This window comes from Silene latifolia, chromosome 6 (assembly GCF_048544455.1).
Source record: "Silene latifolia isolate original U9 population chromosome 6, ASM4854445v1, whole genome shotgun sequence".
Classification (NCBI taxonomy): domain Eukaryota; kingdom Viridiplantae; phylum Streptophyta; class Magnoliopsida; order Caryophyllales; family Caryophyllaceae; genus Silene; species Silene latifolia.
Genome location: NC_133531.1, coordinates 69,053,694 through 69,064,456, shown reverse-complemented (window position 1 = coordinate 69,064,456; position 10,763 = coordinate 69,053,694). Strand labels below are relative to the sequence as shown.

The window sequence follows — 10,763 nt, the reverse complement described above, 5'->3', positions numbered from 1 at the left end:
CCGTGTATCAAGTTTAATTGAAATTAGAAAGCGTAAAACATTGAAGAGTCAAACTCACGAAGTCATGTCCAAACTCCAGCTTTCAGATGTGCTGATCAACAAACAAAAGGTGATGGACGCACGATCAACACTTCAAACCTTCTCATTTTCTTAACAGATGGAAATAAGATCCTTTTGACATAGTATCATCTTTTTACTGGTTATTATTAGCCAAGACTTCAAATCTGCACACATGAAGTTCATTACTCCTTTGCCAACCCTCTAAATGCAAAGTGTCCTTGCACATATTATATTATCTAATTTCAAACCAACAAAATCATATATCAACAAAAGCTCATCAAATTTTCCAAAGCATTATTTTTTAACACAATACAATGTCGTCGTATACGCCTTCACAAGATACATTGCTCAAGGTTATAGTCCTTGGTGATTCTGGGTAATTATTCATGCATTATTTTCTTTTCGGATCAATCAAATATGAACTGTGATAAAAAAAATTTACTAACAAGGGTTTTTTTTTTTTCCTTTTCCAGGGTTGGCAAGACCTCGTTAATTAACACGTAAAAAATGATTTCGTTTATATGTATGAAATTAATTAATATTCCGTACGTTATAGTTATTGTCACAATACTAATCTTCTCTATATCGTTTCTTTTTATTTTGTTGAACTATGATAATAGATACGTGCACAAAAAGTTCAAACTACAATTCAAGCCAACAATTGGTGCAGACGTTGTTGCAAAGAAATTACAAGTAGATGGCAAAAAAGTCAGTCTTCAGGTAAAATCGTCGTTTCAGATCATTACAATAACAACATTTCAGATAAGAGGGGTGGAATGTGAACGAAAAAAATGGCCGATTTTAAAGTTCAACGACTATATAATATGTACAGATTTGGGACACGGCAGGACAAGAGAGGTTTCAAAGCCTAGGACCAGCATTTTTTAGAGGAGCAGATGCTTGTGTCTTAGTGTATGATGTTAATGTACAGAAATCTTTCGATTCACTTCAAACTTGGCACCATGAATTCATCAAACAGGTATAATTATTTACATGAAATAAATGGTGTTTTAAGACTTTTAAGACAATTTTTAAAGGAAGATTCAAGAATCAAATAAAGTCGTCACATGTTAATGTTTACCGTTGGGTTGATTCATGACTTGCATCTGTTTCATTAATGTATAACACGTTACTTTTGCAAAGTTGTTCTATCCATTTTTCTACATATCATCATAAATTTTGATTCTTCTAAAATGAGCGAATTTTTTTAAACGACTTAGATAAATGGAAACTTATGCTCCCCTAGTCCATGTTATTTAATTTTTTTACCTATTATATTTTAGAATTCCCTTGTCTCATTTATTTGTTTATCATTTTATATTAGGACTGTTTTTTTATTAGTAATTTGTCCACTACATCCATTATTATCCACTTATCTTTCACTAACAACCATCATAAATAGTCCCCTCTAAGGGTGATAATGAGACGAGACATCTCGCGAACAGCAGCTTGAGATCGGCTCGTGCGAGCTTGGCTCGACAGCTTAAGAACTCAAGCCGTTGGCTCGGCTCGAAAAGTCCACAAGCGGTTCGAACATGCATGTGTGTTATAGGATAATATCTTGCTCTTATTTTATAAAAATATTTATCATGATCATATCATTGTATAACAATATCAAATGTTTTCATTGATTTGCTCAATAATTTTGTATATAACTTCGGAATCATGTTTCTGAAAAGAAAAAAAATAACTTAACAATTATGTGGGCTCAAATTTAGATAGAACTCGGTTCGAGCTCGGGTTAAAGCTCAAGAGCATGGTAGTGAGCTTATTTTTTTAAGCTCCGGTGAGCTGGAGATCGAGTTTTGCTTTATGAGCACAAGTCGAGCAAGATCAAGCTCGAGCTCGGCTCGGCTCGGCTCATTATCACTTCTAGGCTCTAGTCCCCCCACTTCTCTTTAGTCTTTGTGCTAAAACTAAAGCTAAATAAATAAGCGAACAAAAAGAGTAAAAAATTTTAATTCCTATATGCAAGCCAACCAAGCGACATTTGACACTCACATAAACTTTTGGCAACTCACATAAAATGTACTGTATAATTATTAGAAATTTTAATTCTTAATGTTCTTAGCAAATAAAATGCCAATCAAAATGAATGAAATTTGACATTTTTGTATTGTCGTTATTTTTGAAACAGACGGATATCTCCGATCCAACTAAATTTCCGTTTGTAGTAATTGGAAACAAGATTGATCTAGACAATGGTGCTAGTCGTGCGGTAAGGCTCTATTTTGTAACTTAACATTTCTTTTTTATCTAACGAATCGCATGCTTAATCGCATTATAATAAATGGAAGTGGGAGTCAACCCTAGGACCTATACACTAAGACATTCTCCGTACTTAACATGATCCTTTTAGGCAAAAAAAATAAAAAAAACTCAAAAAAATCATTACAGCACCATTACCTTACTATTAGGGTTTTTCTGGGGTGTAACTAAATATTTTTTCGAATTTTTTAATATTTTCTGTTTTTCGAATTTATACAAAGTACACCTAAACTTTATGTCAAATATTACAAATAACCTGAATGCTCAGATTTCTCACCTTTTTACCCATTATTTGGACAATGATTTTAGCTGACTATTTATCCATAGAAAGTGGAATCATCAAATACATTCATTTTTGGATCATTCATAAACAAGTTTTCGCAATAAATTTAATTTTTAAAAACCGAAATTATGATAGTGGGGTAATTTTAAAACTAATCATTAAGGGGTCTTGGATTATATGTTCAAAAAACTTTGAAAATAATTATATAGCACTACCATATACAATAATCAATTACTCGTACTCCGTATCAACTACTAACATAAATAAATGATAATTGCAAATATAAAGGTAACTACGAAGAGAGCAAAAGAGTGGTGCGCCTCCATAGAAGGAGAACCTGATGCTGTTCCATACTTTGAGACTTCAGCTAAGGAAAATGTAAATGTAGATGAAGCATTTCTTGATATAGCAAAAGTTGCACTTTCCAAAGGCCATGCTCAAGATATGTAAGTATCCAAAACATACATTTACGTCTTCGACTTTCGAATATTCATAACTAGTACTACAAAACCAAAAAAAAACAAAAACAAAAAAAGGATTATATCATCAGCTTAAACTTTTGGCTGAGATGGTTCTATGACATGATATCAGAGACAATGTAACCAGAAGGTCACAGGTTCGACTCAATTCTAAAGTGGAATATTAGCACGAGATATGGGAGGCCTGCAATTACATCCACACTATAAGGACATTCCTGTTAGAGTATAAACCAATTTTGGGACTCCAACTATCAACTGCCTTAACTGTTCGTTATATGTATGTAGATACTACGAAAGTATGGTGGGGTCTCTTTCAGAAATTGAAGAAGCACAAAGTGGCGGATGTCCATGCTAGGCTACATCGTCTTGTTAAGCTTCTTCAAGCTGCTAATTGTTTTGGATTTTACTTCTTTTGTTCTATTTTCAATCTTCATGTATACACTTTGCTGACTATGAGACTAGAGAGATGTGTACATTAAACAAATCGAAAACTTCAAAAGTTGCTTGGTTTTGTTTTGTTCCTGAATAATTACAATGCAAACTTGATCATGCAATCGTATGATAACGTCTTTGATTTTGTATGTAACAAGTATAATTAGGCCTTGTTTATCTTTCGTATTGATATATTTTGATATTTTATATGGAAAACTTTTTTTTTTTGCAATACAGGAATCCATTTTTGAAATAATGGTCAAAAATAAAATATTTGTCGTTTTGGGTCGGTCTTGAAAATATTTGTCAAAATGGTGTCCACGTAGGCTCGGGTTTTCTGGACCTAAAACACGCCACTACCAATGGCGTGTTTATAATGAGTAGGGAAAAAAACTTCATTAAAAAATGGACTAAAACAAACACGCCATTGGGAATGGCGGGTTTCGGAGGGGAAACACGCCACCCCCTATGGCGTGTCTTAGGAATTTTTTTTTTTTTTTTTTTTTTTTTTTTTTTTTTTTTCAGTTGAGGAAAAAAATTATTGTAAAGACACGCCACTGCTAATGGCGTGTTTCCTTCACAAAACACGCCATTAGTAGTGGCGTGTTTCAGGTCTAGAAATCCCGAGCCTACGTGGACACCATTTTGACAAATATTTTCAAAACCGACCCAAAACGACAAATATTTTATTTTTGACCATTATTTAAAAAATGGACTCGCAATACAGTAACTCTATTTTATTATCCAACTTATTGTTTTTCCAGTTAATGTATTATACAACTGGTTGTATATACAACAAATTCAATATAGTTGAGTTTTGTTATAAAGTTATCGGCTCTATTAAGAAAGTTATCGAGCTATGATACATAGTTATTGAGCTTAACAGAATAATTATTAAGCACAATAACTTGGTAAAATAGCTCCATAACTTGTAAATAGCTTAACAACTTTGTGTATGAGCTCAACAACTTTGAGCGGTTGTACAATGCTACTATACAACTGATGGTTGTAGGATAGTATTTGTGTTGTTTTTCTTTATATTCTTTGTGAGGTGTGAAGAATCACATGTAGGTCTCCCACATCGGGGAAATAGAGAAGAGTGATCCAGCTTATAACCCAAGGGGTTACTCCTCCCATTGCCAATTGGTTTTGGGATGGAACCTCCTTGGACTTGTAAAGCGGACACTCTCTCCTCCTCGACGGGTGCGGCCCAGGCCCGTGTGCGATTCTAACATGGTATCAGAGCCTAAGGTTTAGTCCTGAGTTGTGAGGCGAAGACGGGTCCAAAAAGCGACGACGTTCCCGTCCGACGAAAAACTGGGCCACTGTTTAGCGGGTCCGAAAAGCGACGACGTTCCCGCCCGACGAAACAGGTTCGAAAAATTGCAGCGTTCCTGTCGATTGATCGAAAGGAGACCTTACATGTGAGGGGGCGTGTGAAGAATCACATGTAGGTCTCCCACATCGGAGAAATAGAGAAGAGTGATCCAGCTTATAACCCAAGGGGTTACTCCTCCCATTGCCAATTGGTTTTGCGATGGAACCTCCTTGGATTTGTAAAGCGGACACTCTCTCCTCCTCGACGGATGCGGCCCAGGCCCGTGTGCGATTCTAACATGAAGATAATTTTAATTCAAGTAAACAAATAATTGGCACATATCCTTATATCCTTATATAAAAAGAGGATACAGGGTTGTGGTTGCCTTGAGACTCCTTCTGCCCCTTGACCACGTCTCTATTTACGGTCAAGCCATTCAGATATTACAATTTTGCCATTTCGTCTAAATTTTCATGTGTCTTCTTCTCTCATCTCCTTCTTTAATCACCATTAAAGTTGGCTGCTTCTCAAAAAAACACATCAATACACTCACAAATCTCACTTTTGATTACTTAGATCAATTCAATAATTTCCCCCAAATCAATTTTCAGAAATTGATTTGAATCCTTAAATTAGGGTTACACACGAACTCCATTAACAATCGTCGCCATTGATACCACAACGCCGCCATCTCCACCGTCTCAGTCGCCGTCGCTGTTGCAGGATGTTGTATCTTCGAATGGATGAAGCCGAGTATATGGCCGATGAATATGATATGGAAGACATCGAAAATTTGGCCCAGAAATTGGAAGAGAACAAGCCCAGGGAACATAAAGTAGTAATAATTAGGGAATTGTTTAATTACTAATTAGGTTTAGGGGGTTGTTTAAGAGTTAATTAATTGATGTAATTGCACTTTGCAGCCGACAGAATTAAAGGAGAGATGATATTTCTTCTTCTCCTCTCACCATCATCAACCTTTGTGGATCCCCTTTTATTCAACTCTTATCTTTTCTCTTCATTAAAAAAAACATACCATTTTATCATATTTTTCATGTATTTTTCAACTTCTACCTCCACAAATCAATACCCACAGATCGACACCATGGGAGATATTATTATATGGTGTATCGAAGCTCTCTCCTGATTCGGATAATTAAGAATATGATTTCATGGTTCGTTTTTTTATTGTTATAGTTTTTAGTCTATATTAGTGGTCAGTCCATCGTTCTTATTTCTAGGTTTCCTACTTTGTATATTAATTTCTCAGTTTTGATTGATAACACCGTGTTATTTTTTTGATTATTTTGATCTTAGTTCTTATTCAGGTGCTTCCTCCGACTGATTACTGCTTTCTATATCGATTGCCTTATGCCATTTTTATAGGTATAGCTACTTCCTTATACTGTAGACAAGGTGTTCGATGAAATGCCTAAGACAGTTCCTCCTTTTTTTTAGACTTCTTAGTGTGCAGTAATTGTTGACATTCATCAAACAGCTAGCTTGAATATGACATTCTGCAAATTAAGTGCATAATGATGATAGCATCCATGTGTATAATCACACAGCTAGCAACCGTCTTTACATGAACAAAGTCCTAAATTATTGGACACGTACTTGTGATTATTTACATACACACTTGTTATTGCCAGATGGTTTCACGCGACAGCCCGTTGTCAATGGAAGTGGAGGGATGTTGATCCGTGACTTTGCCTACTATTGGCCACGATATACTCCAATTACCTCCCCTGGTAACCATGACATTATGCTCTTTACCGCCTCTAAAACCACCAGCCATGCTGGAATGCGCATTGGGTAAGCTTACTAAAAACACCTACTGAATTTAGTCATGTTTTTTGGGTAAAAGACGGTATTTTTTCCATGTCGTACATTGTCCTTACTACGGAAAACTTAATTTTACATATTCTAGATATTCAGGCCTGATTATTCTTAGAATATAACGTAGTAATTGATGCGTGTCTATAATATGATGTTTGACATCTTTATTTCCACGCATTTTATGCCTATTATATGTAGTTTATTCTACTATTTCCCCTATTTCTGTCTACTCTCGTATTTTTATGTAATATTGCAGATTATTGCGGAAATGAGCAGAAAATTAACCAAATCTAGACCCCGAAAGCTAAGCTTAGGAAGGACATGAATATTTGACTCGGACTTGAAGTTTAGAATGCATTTCAAGGCCTGAAAGGTGTATTTGCGTGAGTTTTAGAAGCGGATTGCCAGCTACAGTGGTCTATAGACTGACCTACATGGTCTATAGACCGTCAAAATGCTTCTCGACATTGCAGGCTGCTTCAGATGGCTATATCTCGATTTCTAAACCAGATAATCGAGTGATTCTAATTGGAGGTGAAAGCCTATCCTCTTAGCTTTCCAACGCCGCATAGAACGCCTGATTTGACCAAGTAACGAAGAAATGGCAGCTATTTTAAGAACGACGCGCGCTGCAGAATCCGTCAGAATGCAATTCTGTACAGCGCTCTTGGTCGATCGACTGGCCCAAGTGGTCGATCGACCACTCCACGAGTATGACGAGAATTTAAAGACGAGAATTAGAAAGCCCATTGTATATTAGGTTTAGGAATAAGTGTTACGTTATATTCCTATATAACGTAACCTGATGTATTCAGTTTGGATGGAGTTTTTCATCATCAAAATTTTAGGGTTCTTTAGTTTAGAATTATTTCCTTCAATAAAAGCTACTTTCGCATTCAGTTCTTTGTTCTGCAACTCTTCTTTCCTACTTCAAATCGGTATTCTTCTGTCTTATTTTGAGTATTCGTTACTTTATTTGTTCACAGGTAGAATTGCTAGATTAGTTTCCCGAAGCCAAAGTTATCGTTTATGTTATTTGTTTGTTTAATTATTTCAAGCATGAATTCTGTAGTTTTATTCGTTAATTTTATTGTTGTTTTCATCATAAGCATGAGTAGCTAAACCCCCCGTGCTAAGATGTAGGGGACCTATAGCGTCGATGGCGTAGAATTAGGCGACCTGAATTAGGGCATTGGTCGATCGACTGGCTTCTCTGGTCGATCGACTATGCCAGTTGGTCGATCGACTGCCTATAGTGGTCGATCGACTGACGCGTGTATGATTAGCACCGTTTTTAATTTATTAAGTGCAATATTTGACAGCGAGACCGAGAGGGGACCTGTTAGATGCTTAGTATTGACCAACCCATTAAGATCGAGAGATAGGGGAGGGAAATAATTAATGAATTAGAACGACTAAATTGCTAAGATCGAAAGACAGGTAATTTAGGCTTTAAGAATAACTTTTCAGTGCGAGAGCTAGCATTAGTGAGACTTAGGGGCTAGTAGCATAGGCCGAAAGGAGCTACTAGTTAACTTGGACCGAGAGGACTTGTTATTTACCCATCTACACGACTTTATTTCAGACTCACCCAGGACATGCGTCGTCATAGCTATAGTGAACCGACCATCTTAGCACCCTTTTTTTATATTTGATTTTATCCAGTTTCTTTTATAGTTCATTTATTGCCATTAGTATAGAACAACTCAAAACACCCCCTTATTTGTTACTTCTAGACTGAAATATAGAACAACTGAAATTCCCTTCCTCCCTGTGGTTCGACTCGTGCTACCGCTGTCTACAATAGTAGTTTCGAATTTATAAATTTAAATTTTGATACTTTACGACGGTATTAGTAATGGAGCTAGAAGTTCTTGCTATGGGGTCATATATTTTTATAATCATTATTTGCTTTTGTTATGGACATTCTGCTTATAAAATGCTCAACTTTGACAGATTTAACTATCGAAGTTGTGAGGTCTCAGGACCTTAGCTCAATCTCAGCCGAATTGTATCGTATCGAGTCATTCAAAGTTGGGTCATTTTAGGTGTGCTCTTGTGCCGTTGGTTACGGATGTTTTCGGGTCAATGATTGGAGCTCCAGCCAATCGGACATTTTCAGGTTGTTTTGGGTTGTGATTATTAGAGTTTTTGACTTTTGTTTCTAATTAGCTGTCTTGGGCCTAGACATTTTGGTTCACGTCTACTTCCGCTTATACTCGAGTAGAGCCAGGCTTGGATCTGGACTGTTCGAGTTACAAACATTCTGATTAGCCGTTTTGGGCCTAGACATTTTGGTTCACGTATTCTGGTAGTGCTACTTTAGCTAGGTCTACTCAAAACGCCATAATGTTATACTTGTACAAAATTTGTCTACTATGGTGAGTTTCCTAGCTTTTGGCCTCGCTATTTTTGCTTCTTCATTTTCTGCCATGCCATATATTGGTGACAATTTGTATTTATCACAACTATGGATTAGGTTGTATATGGAGCAATACGAGTGATCCAACTTTTTTCGCGGTTTTGCTAACTTGATCATTCTGGTTTTTATCTTCAGGAAATTTGAAGTTGCTTTCCTGGTGACTGTATTTGTCAAAAATTCTATGGCTACCTTTTTGTCAGCAGCGGGAGTAAGTTTTGCATGTCCTTTTGTCATGCATCTTTATTTGATTTTTTTCGTCGTAGCGTGATCAATGCAGAATAATGAATTAGTATCGAGTTGGTTTCCTTGTTTTCCTGTGAACTATGTTAATACTTCGGTAAGATAGTTGGTGAGTCTGCTCAAAACCTTATACCGACACCCTCACTTTATTGATATCTTCATACTGAATTTCAATAGTTTCAAGTAAGAGGGAATATAGAGGAAAACGCAAAGGTAGCATTACATAATTGGGCAAGTCACTCGTTTGACTATATCTAAGTAACTCGTATTTTTCACTGTAATTATTAAGTAGTAATCATCTGGACTCTTGTAATGATAAAAAACCTACTCCCTCTGTTTTTTTATATATGACTTTCTCACATTTGGAGACTCTCTCTTCGATATCTTCTAAAATATAAGACTAAATAATATGATATGTATATTCATATGAAAGAGCTTTTCGTAAGAAATTTAATGGTAACATTTTTATAATTTTTTAACAAATATATTTATCTAAATATTAAAGTCAAAGGCTTACCTCGTAAATGTAAAACGTCATATATTAAAAAATGGAGGGAGTATCTTTTTGCTGTCTTCGTTTCTGTCTGTCAGACTTGATATATATACACTTTGATTTGAGCACGTACAATGGCGTGTAAAATGGAATCCGCAAAAGTTGATTAGATATTGAAATCACTCTAGTAGTTGTTTTGGACGTTGTTTTTGGACAGTTTGGACATATTGGGTAACTGTGTGTTTATTTTTAACTTGGATTGAGTAATGTGTGCTTATTTTTACCTTGTTGTAAGATTAGTTAGTGTCATTAATAGTCTTCATTAATGTACAACACCTTCCCAAGTTTTTTGTCACCTTATGTGATTTCTTATTCCTATCAGATTTCAGCTGCCACATTTACTACTACACACCATGTGTGTTTATTGGGCCATCTTGTAAATTTATTAAAATTAGGCATACTCATTTTTATACATGTACCAACTTATATATAAGCAGTTGTCTAGATTTTCATATAAGTTTACACTAATATATGCTTTTAAATTATAAATTATAGATCAATATTTAATTTTATTTTTGTTTTTCAAGTTTTATATATTTTTTTGGTTGTTTTTTCTGTTTGTTGTATTAGGCGATCTTGATAGAATTAGATTTTTTTTAATGCATTCTTGAATATTTACATGCATGACTGCCGCGTTGTTATGCTCCGGTCTTCGCATGTGTTTCTGAGTGTTTGCTGTTGTTGCCTCGTGTAGGCGCCTAAATGTTTTTGACAGGTTTGTCGTTTGCGTCTTCTGTGCACGAAAGATGATGTTTACTCCTTTTGTAATCCTTATAAGAATAAGGTTTTCGCATTCCTCATTTGAAGTACGAAGTTCTTACTTGCTTGTTATATGTAAAAAAACACAAAAATTAAAAACTTATGACTAT

General features: G+C 35.5%; 1 protein-coding gene across 1 annotated transcript; it reads left to right on the top strand.

Annotated features, from left to right (window-relative positions):
• The first annotated feature begins 254 nt into the window (after nt 1–254).
• Nucleotides 255–3,640, top strand: LOC141658778 (ras-related protein RABG3a-like). The gene is made up of 7 exons (XM_074465607.1): nt 255–436; nt 534–560; nt 681–780; nt 893–1,039; nt 2,198–2,278; nt 2,900–3,057; nt 3,376–3,640. Exons 1-7 carry the CDS (start codon nt 375–377, stop codon nt 3,443–3,445), a joined length of 645 nt encoding a protein of 214 aa, XP_074321708.1. The 5' UTR covers nt 255–374; the 3' UTR covers nt 3,446–3,640.
• Nucleotides 3,641–10,763: the final 7,123 nt, after the last annotated feature.

What these genes read in the sequence shown, in the direction of transcription:
- LOC141658778 (XM_074465607.1), top strand. Translation starts at nt 375, where the DNA reads ATGTCGTCGTATACGCCTTCACAAGATACATTGCTCAAGGTTATAGTC. An exon ending in ACAATGGTGCTAGTCGTGCG is followed by an intron (nt 2,279 to 2,899) that starts GTAAGGCTCTAT and finishes GCAAATATAAAG; the next exon opens with GTAACTACGAAGAGAGCAAA. An exon ending in AAAGGCCATGCTCAAGATAT is followed by an intron (nt 3,058 to 3,375) that starts GTAAGTATCCAA and finishes ATATGTATGTAG; the next exon opens with ATACTACGAAAGTATGGTGG.